At 38.2% G+C, this 25840-nt stretch overlaps 1 protein-coding gene across 1 annotated transcript in view; it reads right to left on the reverse strand.

The window, feature by feature from the left end:
* Window positions 1-404: 404 nt before the first annotated feature.
* Window positions 405-25840, reverse strand: part of LOC117343945 — an 82719-nt gene continuing 57283 nt past the window's right edge. The window contains exons 11-13 of the mRNA XM_033906514.1: window positions 24471-25052; window positions 9497-10798; window positions 405-2692 (exon numbers count right to left, since the gene is read on the reverse strand). Of these exons, the coding sequence (XP_033762405.1) occupies window positions 2612-2692; window positions 9497-10798; window positions 24471-25052 (1965 nt within the window). The 3' untranslated portion in view covers window positions 405-2611. The remainder of the gene's footprint in view (window positions 2693-9496; window positions 10799-24470; window positions 25053-25840) is intronic.

A 25840-nucleotide genomic window follows, 5' to 3' on the forward strand; every position in this document is an offset into this window, starting at 1 on the left:
GGGTGGGGTAATTCATCTGTCAATGTAGGTGGGGTGATACATGTGTCAATGAGGGTAGGACGATACATGTGTCAATGAGGGTGGGGTGATACATGTGTCAATGAGGGTTGGATGATACATGTGTCAATGAGGGTGGGATGATACATGTGTCAATGAGGGTGGGATGATACATGTGTCAATGAGGGTGGGATGATACATGTGTCAATGAGGGTGGGGTGATACATGTGTCAATGAGGGTGGGATGATACTTGTGTCAATGAGGGTTGGATGATACATGTGTCAATGAGGGTGGGATGATACATGTGTCAATGAGGGTGGGGTGATACATGTGTCAATGAGGGTGGGATGATACATGTGTCAATGAGGGTAGGACGATACATGTGTCAATGAGGGTGGGGTGATACATGTGTCAATGAGGGTGGGGTGATACATGTGTCAATGAGGGTTGGGTGATACATGTGTCAATGAGGGTGGGGTGATACATGTGTCAATGAGGGTGGGATGACACATGTGTCAATGAGGGTGGGATGATACATGTGTCAATGAGGGTGGGATGATACATGTGTCAATGAGGGTGGGGTGATACATGTGTCAATGAGGGTGGGGTGATACATGTGTCAATGAGGGTGGGGTAATACATGTGTCAATGAGGGTGGGATGATACATGTGTCAATGAGTGTGGGATGATACATGTGTCAATGAGGGTGGGGTAATACATGTGTCAATGAGGGTTGGGTGATACATGTGTCAATGGGGGTGGGGTGATACATGTGTCAATGATGTTGGGATGATACATGTGTCAATGATGGTGGGATGATACATGTGTCAATGAGGGTGGGTTGATACATGTGTCAATGAGGGTGGGGTGATACATGTGTCAATGAGGGTTGGGTAATACATGTGTACAATTGCTGTGGGGTAATTCATCTGTCAATGAGGGTGGGGTAATACATGTGTACAATTGCTGTGGGGTGATACATGTGTCAATGAGGGTGGGATGATACATGTGTCAATGAGGGTTGGATGATACATGTGTCAATGAGGGTGGGATGATACATGTGTCAATGAGGGTGGGGTGATACATGTGGTCACTGGAAATGGTGATGAGTAAAACTGGGACATTGGTAATGACATTGGGGTTGAGACATTAACATAGGTAATGACATTGGGGTGGAGACATTAACATCAGTAATGACATTGGGGTGGAGACAGAGTTGCTGTTGACATTAACCTGTACAACAGTAATATTCCTTTAATTGCTACAAATTGAAATGTCCACCCTAGGAGTGAACCACTTCTCTGTTATGACATGTGGAAAGTGAGCTCAACTATTTGTTAGATCTGTCTGAATATTGGATGTAACATGTGTACATTTAAACCAAAGGGCAATATATTGACAAGGGGAGATAATTGACAAGGGAGATAACTTGGGGTAAAAACATTCAGTATTTATAATGAGGTATGTAAGTCAACCAACTGATAACCGTTAACATTTCCATGACCACAACAAAGAACGTATCCGAATTCCACACCCGTGTATCCATCTTGAAATCACAATCACTGCAGATCTGTATTCACTCTGGTTAAACAGTCAACTCTTGACCGTATTTGGCTGTTTCATTCACAAATTGAAGTCTGTTTATTTGCATATACATATAAATGTAAACAGTGAAGCATTAATACTACATATATATGTATGCCATTGATTAATGTTGATACCATAATGAATTAAAATATTGATCTGATGAAATAAAATGTCGATCCTGTGAATTAAAACACTTAATTTGTGATGTTGATGTCGTTTAAAATCACAATCCTGCCACAATTTGCATTGTTTGTTGATAACCTGATTGGTTTGTAGTTGCAACTCCTCGCCAAACACCAATATTGCTGACAATGTGTTGTAATATCTCCATAGAAACGTTGTAACACACTCTGACAAATCAGACATAGACTTGTATATTTCTCCACCAAATTTTATCGCATATCCTGATCAAGAAAACTAGACTTCACTCCAAAACAAGATCCTGTAAAAATAAGTTTATCATAAAACAGTGTGAATATAGTGCTGGCCATGGACAGGGACTTTGCCCATTGGAAACACTTCCAATGTTGGAAATCACAGCATCAATTATTTTGCCATTTTCAGCAATATGAAACCTTACTGGAGGCTGTCTCTAAACTAAGGATCTGACATGTGATCTTATCAGGGTTTTGATGAGCAACCCTTTATGGCAAGTCAACTCCATCAATGGTGTTATCTGGGTTTTGATGAGCAACCCTTTATGGCAAGTCAACTCCATCCATGGTGTTATCTGGGTTTTAATGAGTAACCCTTTATGGCAAGTCAACTCCATCCATGGTGTTATCTGGGTTTTGATGAGTAACCCTTTATGGCAAGTCAACTCCATCCATGGTGTTATCTGGGTTTTGATGAGTAACCCTTTATGGCAAGTCAACTCCATCCATGGTGTTATCTGGGTTTTGATGAGTAACCCTTTATGGCAAGTCAACTCCATCCATGCTGTTACGATGGTTGTGATGTCTCTCTTCGCCACTTCATCCTCCATACTTCCATGCTAATTCTGTTCTAGATTACAGTTCTTCCTCCTCAACGGGCATAACAACAGAATGCTGAGTTCTCCCTCAGGCCGATAGAGTGGGGACCTTCCTCCGTGATTGGCACAAAATGCTACAACCAAACCAACAGATAGTTATAAATACAGTATTGGCTACAACCAAACCAACAGATAGTTATAAATACAGTCTTGGCTACAACCAAACCAACAGATAGTTATAAATACAGTATTGGCTACAACCAAACCAACAGATAGTTATAAATACAGTATTGGCTACAACCAAACCAACAGATAGTTATAAATACAGTCTTGGCTACAACCAAACCAACAGATAGTTATAAATACAGTATTGGCTACAACCAAACCAACAGATAGTTATAAATACAGTATTGGCTACAACCAAACCAACAGATAGTTATAAATACAGTATTGGCTACAACCAAACCAACAGATAGTTATAAATACAGTCTTGGCTACAACCAAACCAACAGATAGTTATAAATACAGTATTGGCTACAACCAAACCAACAGATAGTTATAAATACAGTATTGGCTACAACCAAACCAACAGATAGTTATAAATACAGTCTTGGCTACAACCAAACCAACAGATAGTTATAAATACAGTATTGGCTACAACCAAACCAACAGATAGTTATAAATACAGTATTGGCTACAACCAAACCAACAGATAGTTATAAATACAGTATTGGCTACAACCAAACCAACAGATAGTTATAAATACAGTCTTGGCTACAACCAAACCAACAGATAGTTATAAATACAGTCTTGGCTTCAACCAAACCAACAGATAGTTATAAATACAATATTGGCTACAACCAAACCAACAGATAGTTATAAATACAGTCTTGGCTACAACCAAACCAACAGATAGTTATAAATACAGTCTTGGCTACAACCAAACCAACAGATAGTTATAAATACAGTCTTGGCTTCAACCAAACCAACAGATAGTTATAAATACAGTCTTGGCTTCAACCAAACCAACAGATAGTTATAAATACAGTCTTGGCTACAACCAAACCAACAGATAGTTATAAATACAGTCTTGGCTTCAACCAAACCAACAGATAGTTATAAATACAGTCTTGGCTACAACCAAACCAACAGATAGTTATAAATACAGTCTTGGCTACAACCAAACCAACAGATAGTTATAAATACAGTCTTGGCTACAACCAAACCAACAGATAGTTATAAATACAGTCTTGGCTTCAACCAAACCAACAGATAGTTATAAATACAGTCTTGGCTACAACCAAACCAACAGATAGTTATAAATACAGTTTTGGCTTCAACCAAACCAACAGATAGTTATAAATACAGTCTTGGCTACAACCAAACCAACAGATAGTTATAAATGCAGCCTTGTATAACAATGACAAATGAATTGATAATCACCAACAAAACATTTTGTGACAATAAACATGTGTTATTCTGGCTTTTGGAAATCAAAAAGATGAAACATAAATTCATGCTTGATATGACTTCTGTATAATTTTATGAAGACCTTTCAGATTCACCAAAGTTCTTCTGACTTTCCTCTTAATTCTAAGATCCATATGACCTTCTTAACATCTTACAGATCCTTCCAATCCACTTCTACACTCTCAAGACCCTTCTGACACCTCCTTAAGACCCTTCTCTACACTCTTAAGATCCTTAAGACCCTTCTCTACACTCTCAAGACCCTTCTGACACTTCTCTAAACACTTAAGATACTTAAGACCCTTCTCTACACTCTTAAGATCCTTAAGACCCTTCTCTACACTTTTAAGATCCTTAAGACCCTTCTCTACACTCTTAAGATCCTTAAGACCCTCTCTACACTATCAAGACCCTTCTGACACCTCTCTAAACACTTAAGATACTTAAGACCCTTCTCTACACTCTTAAGATCCTTAAGACCCTTCTCTACACTCTTAAGATCCTTCTGACACCTCTCTAAACATTTAAGATCCTTAAGACCCTTCTCTACACTCTTAAGATCCTTAAGACCCTTCTCTACACTCTTAAGATCCTTAAGACCCTTCTCTACACTATTAAGATCCGTAAGACCCTTCTCTACACTCTTAAGATCCTTACGACCCTTCTCTACACTCTCAAGACCCTTCTGACACCTCTCTAAACACTTAAGATACTTAAGACCCTTCTCTACACTCTTAAGATCCTTAAGACCCTTCTCTACACTCTTAAGATCCTTCTGACACCTCTCTAAACATTTAAGATCCTTAAGACCCTTCTCTTCTAAACTCTTAAGATCCTTAAGACCCTTCTCTACACTCTTAAGATCCTTAAGACCCTTCTCTACACTCTTAAGATCCTTAAGACCCTTCTCTACACTATTAAGATCCGTAAGACCCTTCTCTACACTCTTAAGATCCTTACGACCCTTCTCTACACTCTCAAGACCCTTCTGACACCTCTCTAAACACTTAAGATACTTAAGACCCTTCTCTACACTCTTAAGATCCTTAAGACCCTTCTCTACACTCTTAAGATCCTTCTGACACCTCTCTAAACATTTAAGATCCTTAAGACCCTTCTCTTCTAAACTCTTAAGATCCTTAAGACCCTTCTCTACACTCTTAAGATCCTTAAGACCCTTCTCTACACTCTTAAGATCCTTAAGACCCTTCTCTACACTATTAAGATCCTTACGACCCTTCTCTACACTCTTAAGATCCTTACGACCCTTCTCTACACTCTCAAGACCCTTCTGACACCTCTCTAAACACTTAAGATACTTAAGACTCTTCTCTACACTATTAAGATCCGTAGACCCCTTCTCTACACTATTTGATCCTTGTGACCCACTTCTACACTATTTGATCCTGTGACCCCTCCTCTACACTATTTTGATCCTTTGTGACCCCTCTCTACACTGTTTTGATCCTTGTGAACCTCTCTACACTATATTGATCCTTGTGAACCCCTATCTACACTATTTTGATCCTTGAGACCCTCTCTACACTATTTTGGATCCTATGTGGACCCCTCTCTACACTATTTTGATCCTTGTGACCCCCCTCTCTACACTATATGATCTTGTGACCCCTCTACACTATTTTGATCCTTGTGACCCCTCTCTATCACTCTACACTATTTTGATCCTTGTGACCCTCTCTACACTATTTTGATCCTTGTGACCCTCTCTACACTATTTTGATCCTTGTGACCCTCTCTATACTATTTGGATCCTTGTGACCCTCTTTACACTAATTTGATCCTTGTGACCCCTCTCTACACTGTTTTGATCCTTGTGACCCTCTCTACACTATATTGATCCTTGTGACCCCTCTCTACACTATTTTGATCCTTGTGACCCCTGTCTACACTATATTGATCCTTGTGACCCCTCTACACTATTTTGATCCTTGTGACCCCTCTCTACACTATTTTGATCCTTGTGACCCCTCTCTACACTATTTTGATCCTTGTGACCCCTCTCTACACTATTTTGATCCTTGTGACCCCTCTCTACACTATATTGATCCTTGTGACCTCTCTCTACACTATTTTGATCCTTGTGACCCCTCTCTACACTATTTTGATCCTTGTGACCCCTCTCTACACTATTTTGATCCTTGTGACCTCTCTACACTATTTTGATCCTTGTGACCTCTCTATACTATTTTGATCCTTGTGACCCCTCTTTACACTATTTTGATCCTTGTGACCCCTCTCTACACTGTTTTGATCCTTGTGACCTCTCTACACTATATTGATCCTTGTGACCCCTCTCTACACTATTTTGATCCTTGTGACCCCTGTCTACACTATATTGATCCTTGTGACCCCTCTACACTATTTTGATCCTTGTGACCCCTCTCTACACTATTTTGATCCTTGTGACCTCTCTCTACACTATTTTGATCCTTGTGACCCCTCTCTACACTATTTTGATCCTTGTGACCCCTCTCTACACTATATTGATCCTTGTGACCTCTCTCTACACTATTTTGATCCTTGTGACCCCTCTCTACACTATTTTGATCCTTGTGACCCCTCTCTACACTATTTAGAACCTTTCGACCCCCACTGCGTAATACTTTGATCCTTGTGACCCCCCCCCCCCCCCCCCCCCCTACACTTTTGATCCTCTCTTCACTCTCTAGAACCTTTTGACCTGCTCTACACTTTTTTTGGACGTTTTAGACTTGCCCCTAAAACCTATTATCCTTCTCTCTCTCTTCCCTACACCAACCTTTTGTTTCTCACTATATTCTACTGTTATTTTCACTCTCTCCAAAACTTCTCCGACTCTTTTCTCACGAATAAAGAATACACTATACCCTGTTTTCCCTCTCATCAATGTAAACAACATGTGTTGGTGATTATCTGCTCCCTATCATACTCTACATACATACAGCCTCTGTAGCAGTGATACCGACAGCCACACTCATCAGGGCCGAGCGCGGCAGTCATAATTCCATGTCATGATGAAGCAATGTGAATGAGTAAATTAAGCAGTGATTATCACCTACTAAAAGTCTAATTAACCAGGGATTAAAAGCTGACTGCCACTTCAGGGTAAATACCCTGTCATGTATATTTCTGATTCCCTATGTATATTATGGCAGCCAGTATTATGGAATGGATTTGTTTATATCAGACGAGGAACCATTATCTCCAGGATGTGTATTGTGTTACTTTGTGGGACGATGATGGTACAATGATGTTAATGTTTAGAGTATATTAAGATTAAAGCTGAGAGTACAAAAAGATTAACGGCCTGGATCAACATCTTTTAAGTTAACATGGGGAAAGTCTAGGTAATGTCAAGGTCAAACATTGAGTAACTACACATGTACAACAACTACAATACAAGCTTGATAGACATAGAGAGAGCTCTCCAAAGTCACACGTCTGTCACACTCAAACACTGTGCCAAGACTGATGGAGATACGGGAGGAAAAAAACACAAAAAATATAATTTCACAACTCTTGTCTCAGAAAATGATTAATTTTGGAAGATAAACAAGAGCATTGTTCACAGAATGATGAAGACTTCTGTATTATGACCTGACAGCATGTCAAGAGAGATGGTTTTTACTGCTGCTGAAGCTGGCAGAGCAGTGTTGAGGAGGGGGACACGTACATAAGAAGTGTCATTCAGACTGATCGGGTTAAGTATGTCATTGACGGGAACACGTTGCCAAATCCTCCAGCATTGTTCTGCTAGCACAAGCCAAAAAACATCTTTCAATTTCACTCAAAATCTTCTAAACCGATTCAGTGTGATGGGGGACAGTAATAATGTTTTGGGTGTAGGGGCTCAATAACAGTTTGGTATGATGAGGATAATGTTTAACAGCAGGCTGCAGTAGATGAAGGACTTATTGATGATGTGGACATAATGGTGAATATATGTATTATAATCTTTGAGTGTTTGACGGATCATGTTCCTGATATTTAACACAAACCAATCAGACAGTTCCATGTATTAAACAATCAGTAGCTATGGAACTTCAGTAATTCAGCCCTGCCAGCTGATCGGGACGATCTATAACAAGGAGCTCGATGGCACGGTGATATAACTCACATCTGATAAATGCAGATAATGAATGAGTGAAGAAACGAAATGTAAACAAACAGGGTTACGATGAGTCAGACAGTGGGCCACAGGAAATGATTGACTACCACAAATTGTGACATGGTTGATAGAGGCAGTAGAGAGTAGATAAAGGAGGAGGGGGATTTTTAAGGCACAAATGTTTTTAAGAAAAAAGACCTCCTTTAGCAAAAATATAGATGTTAGAGATCTGCCCTTGGATTGAAGATTTCATGTTGACATACCCCCTTGAAATTCAGTAGTAGCCACCATGGCCAGTCAATTCTTGATGGAAGATCTCCAAAACTTAAAATGACTACCAAAAATGAAACATACATTAATGGTGTAAATATATTAAGTTAATAAAAAGGGGGCGTAAGAACGACCTAATTATCACACGAGGGAGTAACAACGACCTGATTATCACAGGAGGGTATAACAGTGACCTGATTACCACATGAGTGAGTAAAAACGACCTGATTATCACACAAGGGTATAACGACGACCTGATTATCACATGAGGGAGTAACAACGACCTGATTACCACACGAGTGAGTATACAACGACCTGATTATCACACGAGGGAGTAACAACGACCTGATTATCACACGAGGGTAAAACAACGACCTAATTACCACACGAGTGAGTAACAAGGACCTGATTATCACACGAGTGAGTAACAACGACCTGATTACCACACGAGTGAGTAACAACGACCTGATTACCACACGAGGGAGTAACAACGACCTGATTATCACACGAGGGTAAAACAACGACCTGATTATCACACGAGGGAGTAACAACGACCTGATTACCACACGAGTGAGTAACAACGACCTGATTATCACACGAGGGAGTAACAACGACCTGATTACCACACGAGGGTATAACAACAACCTGATTATCACACAAGGGAGTAACAACGACCTGATTACCACACGAGTGAGTAACAACGACCTGGATCTGTTGAGAAGTTCACCAGATCTTTTGGACAGAACTTCATTGCTTTAAGTTGTCATAGCATATTCATGACTGTGACACTTTCGCCTTAACCTATGGTGGCCAAAATTCGATCAGGCTTACAGCTGTTGCAGGGATTTTGTCAGGTATTTTGGGGATGGGATCCTGTTCTAAAACTAGGAAAATTTTATTGTTTTAATTTGGAAACTAGAGTGTTTTGGTGGTTTTATTTTGCTGCTTGTCAGTATCATCAGAATCTACTCCCAGTGTTCAGTGTTTAGTTCAGTCTTCAACTTTTGGTGGTGTACCTTTCTGATTGGGAACATTTTGGAGAAAATACGATTTCCTTGGTGATAATAATGGAACAGGACAATCAACATACCATATCGTCTCCCTCAGACAGGACTCTGGCCACCGGGTTGGTGATGTCCATTCGATTGTCCTCCTCAGTACGAAGTGTCTGGAGTCGATACGCGTACAGGGCACACTCTTCGTCCAGCAAAGCCTCAAGGTAGCGCTCATTGGTTCGAACACTGACCATACGTAGTAAACTCTCCTCGTCTCTTCGCATCATACGTAGAGGGCTGGACCGTGCAGGGCTAGACATGACAGTGGCCTTGAGGGACAGTGACCTGAAGGGACTGCCGAGACCTAGTGGCGACCCACTGACAGATGTAAAGGCCGAGTTGGTGTTGCCTATACTTGGTGTGGTGGGACAGAAGGATTTCCGGTACGGAGACTGACACATCGATGAGTTGTCAAAAGCCTCACTCTGGTTTGGCAGGTCACTCACAGCTGACCTGGCAAACATAGGACTCCGACGAGACAGATCTATTGGGCAGGGAAGCTCAACATCACTTTCGCGTACAGAAGGAGTCGTACTACAAACACTCACTGTGGTCATTTCTGTTTGTGATGGAGGGGCTTGGTGACCTCGGGTGCCCTGTGGAGTCCACATTGGGGACACCCATGTGTCCATGTTCGGGGCCAGCATATGTTTACTTGAGGATAGGTTGGTTGTATCACAGTTTCTCTGCGTGTACTGTGAGGTCACAGACACAGGGACATCAGCAGAGTTTACAATCACATTGTTATTCTCAATACCACTGTACACCATTGTTTCACACACAGGAACACTAGACCTGGCCACACTAGTCTGTGATGCATTATTTCCATTCAGGGAATCACACTCAGAATTGGTTCGACCTTGACTTACACATTGACCTTGACCGTGTGTCTGGGCCTGTAAGGTCAGCTCTTCCTGGAGTTGCTGTTCCAGTAACATCAACTGTTCCTGTTGTTTCCGTATCATTTCCAGGTGGTATATAATGTTTGTAGTCTCTGTCTGTGTATTTCCTTGGTTACAGTCATGTTGGAGCTCACTTATCTCCCCTTGGTTATCATGTTGTAACCGAGTTATCTCCCCTTCAAGCCTCTGTAGGTGAATGTGAGACTCGGAGATACTCTCGTTTAGCTCTGCAATACTCTGTCTTTTGCGTGTACGTTTCACATGACCCACAAACCTACTGACTCTGTCGCGTGCGTCCGTTGCCCTGGTAACATGGTCTGACGCCGTAGTTTCACCTTGCTGGGGTGTCTGTCCTTCCTCCGTTTCGTCCGTGTGCATTGCCATTTCTCTCTGTCCAATCTTACTTTCCAATAGGGCTTCCTGTTCTCCAACAGCCTGAAACAGATAAACACATGTTAAATTCACTTGTCAACAAATTGTCCATTTAATCACAGGGAAATTTTGTATTTAACGACAAAAACACTTTTTTTTTTTTATGGGATCCATTGTTAGGTTTGGGAATTTTTACCCATATATCTGAAGAAAATTTCAATAAAAGTTGTGGTTTCTTTAAAATCCTGAAATTCTCTCACACATCCCTGACTCAGAATCATCCCTGCAATATGCATTCCAAAACTTATTATTTCTTATTATATGAGAAAAAATCAATATACCTAACTCATCAAGATTTGTCAACTTATATTTGTTAAGTTGAAGAATGGAATTATTATTTTTTTTTTTTAATTATTCAACATTCAAATTGACTGATATCTTATATATATATAAGCTAGCTTTGAATTAGGATCAGATTAAAATGGAAGGGCACACTCAGATTAAGCCGAGGAGAGGGGGGGGGGGGGGGGGGGGGGGGGGGGGGGACCAGTACACTAGTAATGTTGAGGCTGGCTTCTGATACCGATTATACAGGAGAACAATACATACTGATGGCAGCCATAACTCTATATATCTGATTCTGGTATAATGTGCTGATGCTTACTGATTATCTCTTATCTGTTAATGAAGTAGCTGTGAACAGTCTATCAACAAACATACTGATCCCCTCAATGGCATTCCCATAATCATCTTGTTTACACTAAAAAATAAAACCCACTCCGTTTCATAAAGATTGCCCTCCTGAGAACCTTTCCAAATACCTCTGTCATGAGACATTTCTGAGAGATTTGGGACCCTCAGGAGGAACCAAACTTCTCGGATGCTCCTCTGAATTAAGACCACATGTACAAATGTGAGCAACCTGTTTTTTAGATATTCTACCAAGATAGAATAACAGACTTAGGATAAAATCACAATAAACACAGAAATCAGGTCTACAAGTACATAATAGCTTTTTTAAGCATGCATGAAAACCTGACAGAACATTTAGAGAACTCTCAGTTTTGAAAAGTGGCCGTATCTATTGCCTGTAGATTGTCTGTTGTATTAATTGATTACACCCCTGTCATTGCTGTTGTATTAATTGATTACACCCCCATGTCATTGCTGTTGTATTAATTGATTACACCCCCATGTCATTGCTGTTGTATTAATTGATTACACCCCTGTGTCATTGCTGTTGTATTAATTGATTACACCCCTGTGTCATTGCTGTTGTATTAATTGATTATACCCCTATGTCATTGCTGTTGTATTAATTGACTATACCCCTATACCATTGCTGTTGTATTAATTGACTTAACCCCTATCATTGCTGTTGTTTTAATTGTCTATGTATGAACTTACCTGAGCTACAGCATGAGTAGTACTTGTATTTGTGAGTATTAACATCATTTTAAGACAAATTTTAGGAACCATAACTTTATTGAAGAATTACAAAACAGCACATATCTTATGTAAACAGGCTGATAAAAAAAAAACAACCTTTCACAGAAATAAAGCCACTGACATTTTATATGATATATTATCAAGCCGGAAAACGGTAAGTCTGCAACATTTCACATTTTAACACTGAAAATGTAATAATATTTGGTGTATTGAATTTGGGCACTTTCCTTTTTTTATTTTGTTACTTTCTGTATTTCACCCCCAATTTTATTAATTTATATAATTATCATAATCTATCTGATTCTAAATTGTAATCCTGTTAAAAGCCAGAGTCAGGAATTACTGGTATTTTTTAAGATCTGTGTTTCAGACTTCTTTGGCCCATACATTTGTTTTTTTTATAATAACCTATATATAACAACCTATTTTTTTTTCCAGTATTTGATTAATTAGGTCTTAAGTTTTTTAAACCATTCTATCAATATAAGTTCCACATTTTCTTATATTTTAAGTATCTAGTTCATCTGATTTATTTCACAAAGTTCTACTTTTTTTTCATACATTCCATTACATTTAAATCTTTTTAGGTATATCATCATTTTGTTTAATATATTGTATAGTACATTGCATTTATAAGATTTTCTTTTATTTCAATGTCCCAGGTTTCTCATCAGTATCTCACATACTCATCAGTATCTCACATAACAGAGATATCAGCTTTCTCACCGATTGAACTTTTTTTTTCATACCTCTATGAAAAAAAAATCCAAAAATGGAGCGAAAAAATTAGTTATCTCTGCCAGATCAACAAACCAGTTCAAAAACAGACTAGACAAGCTATGGGAGAACCATCCAGACAAGCTATGGGAGAACCATCCAGACAAGCTATGGGAGAACCATTTAGACAAGCTATGGGAGAACCATCCAGACAAGTTATGGGAGAACCATCGAGACAAGCTATGGGAGAACCATCGAGACAAGCTATGGGAGAACCATCCAGACAAGCTATGGGAGAACCATCGAGACAAGCTATGGGAGAACCATCGAGACAAGCTATGGGAGAACCATCCAGACAAGCTATGGGAGAACAATCCAGACAAGCTATGGGAGAACCATCCAGACAAGCTATGGGAGAACCATCGAGACAAGCTATGGGAGAACCATCGAGACAAGCTATGGGAGAACCATCCAGACAAGCTATGGGAGAACAATCCAGACAAGCTATGGGAGAACCATCCAGACAAGCTATGGGAGAACCATCCAGACAAGCTATGGGAGAACCATCCAGACAAGCTATGGGAGAACCATCCAGACAAGCTATGGGAGAACCATCCAGACAAGCTATGGGAGAACCATCCAGACAAGCTATGGGAGAACCATCCAGACAAGCTATGGGAGAACCATCCAGACAAGCTATGGGAGAACCGTCAAAACAAGCTATGGGAGAACCATCGAGACAAGCTATGGGAGAACCATCCAGACAAGCTATGGGAGAACCATCGAGACAAGCTATGGGAGAACCATCCAGACAAGCTATGGGAGAACCATCCAGACAAGCTATGGGAGAACCATCCAGACAAGCTATGGGAGAACCATCCAGACAAGCTATGGGAGAACCATCCAGACAAGCTATGGGAGAACCATCCAGACAAGTTATGGGAGAACCATCCAGACAAGTTATGGGAGAACCATCCAGACAAGCTATGGGAGAACCATCGAGACAAGCTATGGGAGAACCATCGAGACAAGCTATGGGAGAACCATCCAGACAAGCTATGGGAGAACCATCCAGACAAGCTATGGGAGAACCATCCAGACAAGCTATGGGAGAACCATCCAGACAAGCTATGGGAGAACCATCCAGACAAGCTATGGGAGAACCATCCAGACAAGTTATGGGAGAACCATCCAGACAAGCTATGGGAGAACCATCCAGACAAGCTATGGGAGAACCATCGAGACAAGCTATGGGAGAACCATCCAGACAAGCTATGGGAGAACCATCCAGACAAGCTATGGGAGAACCATCCAGACAAGCTATGGGAGAACCATCCAGACAAGCTATGGGAGAACCATCCAGACAAGCTATGGGAGAACCATCCAGACAAGCTATGGGAGAACCATCGAGACAAGCTATGGGAGAACCATCGAGACAAGCTATGGGAGAACCATCCAGACAAGCTATGGGAGAACCATCCAGACAAGCTATGGGAGAACCATCCAGACAAGCTATGGGAGAACCATCGAGACAAGCTATGGGAGAACCATCCAGACAAGCTATGGGAGAACCATCCAGACAAGCTATGGGAGAACAATCCAGACAAGCTATGGGAGAACCATCCAGACAAGCTATGGGAGAACCATCCAGACAAGCTATGGGAGAACCATCCAGACAAGCTATGGGAGAACCATCCAGACAAGCTATGGGAGAACCATCCAGACAAGCTATGGGAGAACCATCCAGACAAGCTATGGGAGAACCATCCAGACAAGCTATGGGAGAACCATCCAGACAAGCTATGGGAGAACCGTCAAGACAAGCTATGGGAGAACCATCCAGACAAGCTATGGGAGAACCGTCAAGACAAGCTATGGGAGAACCATCCAGACAAGCTATGGGAGAACCATCCTGACAAGCTATGGGAGAACCGTCAAGACAAGCTATGGGAGAACCATCCAGACAAGCTATGGGAGAACCATCCAGACAAGCTATGGGAGAACCATCCAGACAAGCTATGGGAGAACCATCCAGACAAGCTATGGGAGAACCATCCAGACAAGCTATGGGAGAACCATCCAGACAAGCTATGGGAGAACCATCCAGACAAGCTATGGGAGAACCATCCAGACAAGCTATGGGAGAACCGTCCAGTCAAGCTATGGGAGAACCATCCAGACAAGCTATGGGAGAACCATCCAGACAAGCTATGGGAGAACCATCCAGACAAGCTATGGGAGAACCATCCAGACAAGCTATGGGAGAACCATCCAGACAAGCTATGGGAGAACCACCCAGACAAGCTATGGGAGAACCATCCAGACAAGCTATGGGAGAACCGTCCAGTCAAGCTATGGGAGAACCATCCAGACAAGCTATGGGAGAACCATCCAGACAAGCTATGGGAGAACCGTCAAGACAAGCTATGGGAGAACCATCCAGACAAGCTATGGGAGAACCATCGAGACAAGCTATGGGAGAACCGTCAAGACAAGCTATGGGAGAACCATCCAGACAAGCTATGGGAGAACCGTCAAGACAAGCTATGGGAGAACCATCCAGACAAGCTATGGGAGAACCATCCAGACAAGCTATGGGAGAACCATCCAGACAAGCTATGGGAGAACCATCCAGACAAGCTATGGGAGAACCATCCAGACAAGCTATGGGAGAACCGTCAAGACAAGCTATGGGAGAACCATCCAGACAAGCTATGGGAGAACCATGATGTTGCATATTGATTTTTGAAAAAGAATCCCTTATAAGATCAGTTGAATTGTACATAAACATGCTATAATTTTGAAAATCAATTTCAAAAATTAATTATAAGTGTTGACATAAATTATTTTTTAGGTTCATAGGGGTATGAAAAAAAAAAAAATGTTTGCAAACTTTTGTAGGAACCCGCTTCATGGATTCATACAGTTAGCAAACAAATTCTTTTTTCATACCCCTATGAAACTACAAAAAATTGACAATGCTTAAATAGAGCTTTATATTTCTCAGGTACTTTTCTATAGTGTTTTATCTTATCAGATTAGATTTCTTCTTGTATATATATATTTTTTTATCTTTTCCTGTATATTCATTTTCTGCTGTTTGATCAAATTCTATATATTTTTCTTTGTGGTATTTTACTATCCCACAAAGATATTTGGTATCATATCATAATAAATATATTGAGAGAAATGTAGGTAAAGTGTGTGCTGAAGAAGCATGTTCCTCCCATCACACGTACATATCTGAGATAACGAACAGCTAACCACCCACTCCCATGTCAATTACGAAAACATGTTCCCGAAAACTGCTTCCTGTTTTGTCAGGGAAATCGAGTTATCATACTGCATGTCAAGGAGATAAAAATCCATGTAATTCTTCTGCAAATTTATCAGAACGATGAACACCTGGCCAAGCTTTTGTAAGCAATCAACACTTTTAACTAATTAAACGTTTCCTAAAGGAATTTTTGTTGAATTTTGAGATAGACATCCAGGACAGAGGTGGAACAGGTCATTATCAGGCTGTTCCATATGTATTAAGATACGCAATCAGCAAAAAATAAATTCTAAAATATCACTGTTTCATCATTTTCCAGTCTATGGGATTCCATTCTTCATTCAAGCATTGGAATTTATTGAAATCTAAAAAGCTGTTTGGAACGGAATAACCACTGTCATTTCTCTGATAATGTCTTAATAATTGTCTTCATAAATCTTAATAACACGTACAGTAAACATGTTTACGAGTTAAAAAGCTTTATACTGACTATATAATGTTATTGACTGTACATTGTTACTAAATGTACATTGTTACTAACTGTAAAATGTTACTGACAGTGCAATGTTACTGACTGTACAATGTTACTAAATGTACAATGTTACTGACTGTGCAATGTTACTGATGTTACTGACTGTACAATGTTACTAACTTACAATGTTACTGATTATACAATGTTACTGATTATACAATGTTACTGACTGTACAATGTTACTGATGTTACTAACTTACATTGTTACTAACTGTACTGTACAATGTTACTAGCTGTACAATGTTATTATAATTACTAACTGTACAATGTTACTAGCTGTACAATGTTATTATAATTACTAACTGTACATTGTTACTAACTGTACTGTACATTGTTACTAGCTGTACAATGTTATTATAATTACTAACTGTACATTGTTACTAGCTGTACAATGTTATTATAATTACTAACTGTACATTGTTACTAGCTGTACAATGTAATTATAATTACTAACTGTACATTGTTACTAGCTGTACAATGTTATTATAATTACTAACTGTACATTGTTACTAGCTGTACAATGTTATTATAATTACTAACTGTACATTGTTACTAGCTGTACAATGTTATTATAATTACTAACTGTACAATGTTACTAACTGTACAATGTTATTATAATTACTAACTGTACATTGTTACTAGCTGTACAATGTTATTATAATTACTAACTGTACATTGTATAAGAGATTCCGGATATTCTGATTCATCAGTTAGGTATTACATACATGTATACATATGTGATAACCTTTCCCATATATTACTGATCAGTTAGACTGTAGTCCATGTTTATTAAAACTAAATTGTACAAAGATAAATAGGAGTAATTATAAGATAAAGTATAAAAAAAACTGGTTTAAATTATCTTCCATTATGAACCCATATACAAGTTTTAGTTTTAGGTTTTAAGTTATGCACAGGAAATGAAAATAATTTGTTCTTCTTCTACGTTCAGCCAAGATGTCCATTATGTTATTTCCAGACCTTTGGAAATTCCCCTTACAACCATCTTGTGTGAACAGGAAATACTTGTGGTTTTACCACATTAAGGACTCAGACTTCTATATCGGATGATGTTATTGAATTCTCACTAAAGGTCCTTCCACATGTGCTATGTATTTTTATTTCTCAAATGTCAGTTTTTTCAGCTTTGCAGAACCTGTCACATAAATTCCTTTTCTAGTCAATATACCATCATATGGCTCTAAAGTTTTCTACTGATAAATGAAAACTAAAAAGATATTTAGCATTATTATTGAGAACCACTTGATCCCCCCCCCCCCCCCCCCCCCCCCCCCCAACTGAGTCTCACTCTATTACAAATGTACCCTGAATTTCCATTTTGTCTCGGTGTTAATGGTGCAGATTAACTTATGCTCCATCATGTCTAAAAAATATAATTTACTCTGTTTAAGTAGAACTCCAGTGAACCCTTTAATCTCACAACTCTGCCTGAGAAACAGTTTATTTTATTGTACCAAGGCTTAGCTTATCAAGATTAGTCTGAATGAAAGGATTAATGCTATGTATAAAATGTTAAAATGACCCAAAAAAATTAATGACAGTTTCAATTCTACTGGTTTTTTTTATGACTGTCTGATTTCCTTTTGATCCTCTATAATCTTCCAACTCAGTAAACATGATCCATACATTATACATATAATGGTATTTCATCATAGCCTGTTGTTATCCACATAGTGTACACCCTGATAAACTGATTACCTGTTATCAATTATAATGAATTCCGACCAGGACAACGTTTCAAATTCTCCCATGTATCAGTAAATATCGATGGATAAAAAAGCGATCTCGTAAACAAATTACACTAATAAAGAAGCAGATTAAGTAAGCTAGTCTTCTCCCAGATAGGAACGTCCTAAATCCTAAAAACAGAGATGTTTGATTAGGAGTAAATTTTTAGGGAAATCAGTTCCATCTGAATATATGCTAATAGTGCAACAATAGGTTATAGCATGATACAAAGATTCTGTCAGAACCACGAAAAATATTTAACATGTAAAAAAGTGTAAGAAATGGGCTTTCAATGCAATTCTAGCATTTTTTTCTGCTGTTACCTGTGAAGAAATGCTTACAAAACCATTACAGAATGCCCATATATTTAAATCAAATAAAAATATCACAAAAAGTGATGCATCGTAAGCAGCAAAGGCCAGTAAAAAACCCCAAAAGCTTATGCAACCTTTGCTTGCTTAGCATTGAAAATAAACACAAATTTTATTGCAGCAACAGACAGCACTATTCAGAATGGTCAGTTTTAGTTGAAATCATCACTGTTCTGAATGGTCAGTGTTAATTGAGATTATCACTGTTCTGAATGGTCAGTTTTAGTTGAAATCATCACTGTTCTGAATGATCAGTGTTAATTGAGATTATCACTGTTCTGAATGGTCAGTTTTAGTTGAAATCATCACTATTCTGAATGGTCAGTGTTAATTGAGATTATCACTGTTCTGAATGGTCAGTGTTAATTGAGATCAACACTGTTCTGAATGGTCAGTGTTAATTGAAATCAGCACTGTTCTGAATGGTCAGTTTTAGTTGAAATCAACACTGTTCTGAATGGTCAGTGTTAATTGAAATCATCACTGTTCTGAATGGTCAGTGTTAATTGAAATCATCACTTGTTCAGAATGGTCAGTGTTAATTGAAATCAACACTGTTCTGAATGGTCAGTTTTAATTGAAATCAACACTGTTCTGAATGACCAGTGTTAATTGAAATTTCAACACTGTTCTGAATGGTCAGTTTTAGTTGAAATCAACACTGTTCTGAATGGTCAGTGTTAATTGAGATCATCATTATAGTGATAACCTTTATCAGTGATGCAGTGCAAGTTTTTATTAGACTGATACACATTTAAACATGTTACTTATTTTCATTGAAGAAAACATGTAGGTCAATTTTAACATACTTCCTGGATGAATATCATTTAAAAAAAATGGATTTTTGAAAAGTAGGCCTTCGTGCATTGTCTAAAAAATTAACGACCTATCGAGGCCCATTTTTCAAATGCTGACTTGGATTTGAGTGTCTTGGTAACATATAAAATAGTAAGACTATAATCTGCCCGGTACAAATGCTGACTTGGATTTGAGTGTCTTGGTAACATATAAGATAGTAAGACTATAATTCGCCTGGTACAATGGAATTAAGAACTAGGTGTTATTCTTCTCTGTATTATAACATCAGTACTATGGTCGAGACACATGATCTATAACATTTGTAATGTAACTACAAAAACTCCCGAGTCTCTTGGGTGATCCTTTCAGTATATCTGTGTACATGGGATCTAACATTTATCATCAAATGCTCAGTGGCAGCAACACTACAAAAACAAAAACTTGTCAAATATCCTGGAGACTTTATCAGCGGGTGGTGTCATCAAATTAAAAAGAATTATGTGATTTGTAAAACTGATCCCTCAATTTGTCCTCAAGATTAGTACGATAAAACTGATCCCTCAATTTGTCCTCTATACTAATGTACGTTAAAACTGATCTCACAATATATCCTCTGGAGTTGTACAGTAAAGCAATGATCCCACAATTTGCCCTCTGGAGTTGTACAGTAAAGCAATGATCCCACAATTTGCCCTCTGGAGTTGTACAGTAAAGCAATGATCCCACAATTTGCCCTCTGGAGTTGTACAGTAAAGCAATGATCCCACAATTTGCCCTCTGGAGTTGTACAGTAAAGCAATGATCCCACAATTTGCCCTCTGGAGTTGTACAGTAAAGCAATGATCCCACAATTTGCCCTCTGGAGTTGTACAGTAAAGCAATGATCCCACAATTTGCCCTCTGGAGTTGTACAGTAAAGCAATGATCCCACAATTTGCCCTCATGGAGTTGTACAGTAAAACAATGATTCCACCATTTGCTCTCATGGAGTTGTACAGTAAAACAATGATCCCACAATTTGCCCTCTGGAGTTGTACAGTAAAACAATGATCCCACAATTTGCCCTCTGGAGTTGTACAGTAAAGCAATGATCCCACAATTTGCCCTCTGGAGTTGTACAGTAAAGCAATGATCCCACAATTTGCCCTCTGCAGTTGTACAGTAAAACAATGATCCCACAATTTGCCCTCATGGAGTTGTACAGTAAAACTGGATTCCTTTTTTAGCTGTCTAAAAAACAGTGATCCTCAATCTGCTCTTCAGACCGATTCTATCCTGACAAAATTCAGACCTAACATTCATTTTATAGCGATTCTCAGCTATAAACTAACATTATTTTATTGGAAAAGCTTAATTGGCAGCCAAGATGAAATATTGAAATCTCCCTTTCATTTCATCTTGAGTTTCAAAGATAACTGTGAAAAATTCCTGTATGTTTGAAATTATTTAAAACGAAAACTGAAATAACCTTTATTCTATTTTCCCCTACAAATACTCTCATCTCACTTTAATATGATAACCTGTGAGGGAGTGAGCTCTAACTAGTTGAGATTTTATTTCCAGCCTAATTAAGTTTGGGGCTTGATTAACCAGGAACTGCCCTATAAAAACCTGTTGTCACACAGCTCACAACGTTCCCCTGGTACTGGTAAAAATGAATTATTAAATGCCCTTGATAACTTGAGAACAAGCAACCGGTCTATCACTCTAGAGGCAGCAACTAGTACTGTACACTCACAAACATCACTAGCAACTCCTTTACATTTGATGAATATTTCAAAACTCAAAATTACCACATAATGAGTCTTCAGAAAAAATATTTTAACTGTTTAGAATTGAAATAGTCACTTCTTTATAACTAATGATACTTAAAACCTGAGATCTTTGGGGGGAAATCTTAACTGTAAAACCTGAGATATTTGGGGGGAAACCTTAACTGTAAAACCTGGGATCTTTGGGGGGAAATCTTAACTGTAAAACCTGGGATATTTGGGGGGAAATCTTAACTGTAAAACCTGAGATATTTGGGGGAAATCTTTACTGTAAAACCTGAGATATTTGGGGGAATCTTAACTGTAAAACCTGGGATCTTTGGGGAGAAATCTCAACTGTAAAACCTGAGATATTTGGGGGGAAACCTTAACTGTAAAACCTGGGATCTTTGGGGGGAAATCTTAACTGTAAAACCTGGGATATTTGGGGGGAAACCTTAACTGTAAAACCTGGGATATTTGGGGGGAAACCTTAACTGTAAAACCTGAGATATTTGGGGGAAATCTTTACTGTAAAACCTGAGATATTTGGGGGAATCTTAACTGTAAAACCTGGGATCTTTGGGGGAAATCTTAACTGTAAAACCTGGGATCTTTGGGGGAAATCTTAACTGTAAAACCTGGGATCTTTGGGGGAAATCTTAACTGTAAAACCTGAGATCTTTGGGGGGAAAATCTTAACTGTAAAACCCGAGATCTTTGGGGGAAATCTTAACTGTAAAACCTGAGATATTTGGGGGGAAACCTTAACTGTAAAACCTGGGATCTTTGGGGGGAAATCTTAACTGTAAAACCTGAGATATTTGGGGGAATCTTAACTGTAAAACCTGAGATATTTGGGGGAAATCTTAACTGTAAATCCTGAGATATTTGGGGGAATCTTAACTGTAAAACCTGGGATCTTTGGGGGAAATCTTAACTTAAAACCTGGGATCTTTGGGGGAAATCTTAACTGTAAAACCTGGGATCTTTGGGGGAAATCTTAACTGTTGATAGATATTTATGTCAAACACCGACTCTTACTGATACTTAAAACCTCAGATATTTGGCAAACAATTTGTATTATAGATATTTCAAACTCTTAAAAAGGGGCAACATTTTCCTATACCAAAAGATGCTAAAAATCTCAAATACTACAATAGAAAATGTTAAAAGCTGGAAAATACCTGAATTGTCATAGAAAATATTAATGTGATTGTTAGAAACTAAAGATGGAAAATCCTCATATCTTTATAAAATATTTTATAGAGCTTGATGATGTTAAAATTCAAAACACTAAATCAAATTAACCAAAATGTCCTGAATGAAAAGATATTTGTTTATCTGAAATACTTCTTAAACTGATAATAATTTAAAGGTTTAATTAATGTTATAGATTTTATAGACACTGAAAACTTCAAATCTTTGACAAATATTTCATAACTAAAGATACCAAAAACATGAATTGGCAAATATTATTCATATGAAAAGATTACTTATTCCAATTTTGACAAATATTCCACAAATACAGAGATTAAAAACATGAAATCTTCGTAAATACGTCTTTACTAATGATAGTTAGCAAATGATTGATAGTAATTGAAAACCTCAAAGAATTAAAAAATAACTGGCAAACATGATGTAAGTGTTAACCTGTAAATATAACATGTTATTATGGAATGTACTTTTTAGTGGTTACATCATATTGTAACATTTAAATATTTTGTAGTGGTTACATTTTTTATATTGTAACATTTAAATATTTTGTAGTGGTTACATTTTTTATATTGTAACATTCAAATATTTTGTAGTGGTTACATTTTTTATATTGTAACATTTAGATATTTTGTAGTGGTTACATTTTTTATATTGTAACATTTAAATATTTTGTAGTGGTTACATTTTTTATATTGTAACATTTAAATATTTTGTAGTGGTTACATTTTTTGATATTGTTACATTTAAATATTTTGTAGTGGTTACATTTTTTATATTGTAACATTTAAATATTTTGTAGTTACATTTTTTATATTGTAACATTTAGATATTTTAATTTCCTTAATTCTGTAGTGGTTTACAAATTACATTTTAATTCTGTAGTGGTTTACATTTTAATTCTGTAGCGGTTTACATTTTAATTCTGCAGTTATTACATTTTAATTCTGAAGTGGTTAACATTTTAATTCTGAAGTGGTTAACATTTTAATTCTGAAGTGGTTAACATTTTAATTCTGAAGTGGTTAACATTTTAATTCTGTAGTGGTTTACATTTTAATTCTGTTGTAGTTTACATTAAAATGATGTAGTGGTTTACACTTTAATTGTGTAGTTGTTACATTGTTGACACCTAGTCTGTACGTTAAACTATTGACATATTCAGACTAAAAGTCACTTTAATGATTATGTTGATCAGGTACAATGACATCACTCTGTTTATAGTGATTCTAAAACATCAATATCTGACCAGGATATGTTACTCCTCATACAAGCCTCAAGGTAAGGATGAAAGCTTCAAAGGATAATTACAACAGTTTCCCCTACTATCTGACATAAAATAAAATTCTTCAAAGAAAGTAGGACATATTCATTTCTGTTAAGCAAGCCATTTTTAGTCAAATATTTACAAAAGACAATTTATGGTCAATGTCAATTATTTTACTCTGAAACTCTATTAGTGCATATTAGAAAGTATCATTATTTTCTGCGATGAATGACTTCTATAAACATAATCTGATGTGCTTGAATGTATTCAGGAAGGACATGGAATCCTGTAAGGATCTCTGCCTAGAGAAGCTGTCAACCTATACACCACAAGTTAAAGCATACTGATAAGTGTTAAAGCTTTGGAAACCTTGAACAAAACATTAGCATATTTTTGCTTTTGACCTTTGAACAAAAGCATGTTTGGAACCATATACAGGAAGCACCAAGTCAGCATTAAAACATTACACTCCAAAGACTCAAGAAAGCTAAATCAGAAGTTTGTGCTTGTGAGCTCTTTTGAACAGCAATTTTATCATATGCATTAACAAGAACACTAAGATTGGTAATTTTTTAAATGCGATGATTGAGCTATCTGTTTTTGACTCACCTGAAGCCGATGGTGGTTAGTGTTGGCGGTGCTGACTCCGTGTTTTGTCCATGCCGTGGTGCCTGGGTGGGGGTTTACGGGGATGCACGGCACCGCACTTGGTACCTTGACCAAACCTTTGACATTCTGGCTTCCATAGGTGGACGTTTGGTAGAAATCCTGGTTTGGTGTAGTCCCGGGGGTGGTGAGCAGGGCGTGGCTGGGGGGTGGGGGTGCAAGGTGTGCGTTAGTGTCTCCATGCCCCGTGGAGCATGCCTGGGTGGGGTGTCGTGTGCGCGGTGCTGTACTAGCCTGGCTGGTACAGAGCCTGGCAGGATGACTCATAGACAACACTGCCAGCTCTGCCACAGATGAAGGAAATGATTCGGTGGCGGCTGATGATTCATCGCCAGCAGCCGTACCACTGTAATGCTGGAGAGCAGTGGTTGCATCATCACCATTAGCATGGTCTCTCCTGTCACTGTGTCCCCTCCCCCCGGGCCTGGCCTCCCCGACCCTGGGCGCCGAGTTCTCCTTGTAGTCGTCCACAAAGGTTTCATTGACTGACAGCGGCTGAAACAACGACTTTTTGCTCACTTTCTCCTGAAACAAACAAAAAGCGCTGATTACACACCTTTAGCAATTAGTAAGGCAAGCTTTATAGATGTACGGGTAGGAAATCACTGTAGCGGCACATTTATGATAACGTTCCCCTGGAAAGAGATAACTCCAATTCAACTTTCTATAACATAATTATCAATGACTGACTTTATAGTGAACTAACATGGAATCCATTTCATGTATATATTGATATATATATATATATATATATACTTTGACTTGTAAAAGAGAAAACCTATTTTCAATCCCAAGTTTTGTTTATATAAAAAATATTGAAACGCAAAATGTCATTTCGGCTACTACATATATAATTATATGAATAATACTTTTTTTCATTTCCTTTTAGATTATGGCTTTGCTGACGATGCAAATCCCCTCACAACTTATCAGAAATGTTAATCTATTTATTGCAAAGGTGATTTCAGTTTTGACCAATGATGGTTGAAACACACACCGGTAAAGGAAATGATGGTTGTGAGTAGCTGTATGAAATTACAGGACATGGATGAAGAGTGAGGATAACAAAACTCTATTTATAGTAACTGTGACCTAAATTTTGACACCAGGTGGTTGACACAGAAACTTATAAACGAGATAATTGATGAGATCATAAATCCAATGGAACCATCAGTAATTTGTTGGTAAATGCACGTTTATGTAATTTACGACGTTCCATTGGATTTATGATCTCATAAACACAAAATATTAAGAGGTGAATACTTCAATTAAATACTTTATTTTATAATAATCTGAAGACAATATTGTTGATG

The sequence above is a fragment of the Pecten maximus genome, chromosome 15, assembly GCF_902652985.1.
Source record: "Pecten maximus chromosome 15, xPecMax1.1, whole genome shotgun sequence".
In the NCBI taxonomy this organism is placed as follows: Eukaryota; Metazoa; Mollusca; class Bivalvia; order Pectinida; family Pectinidae; genus Pecten; species Pecten maximus.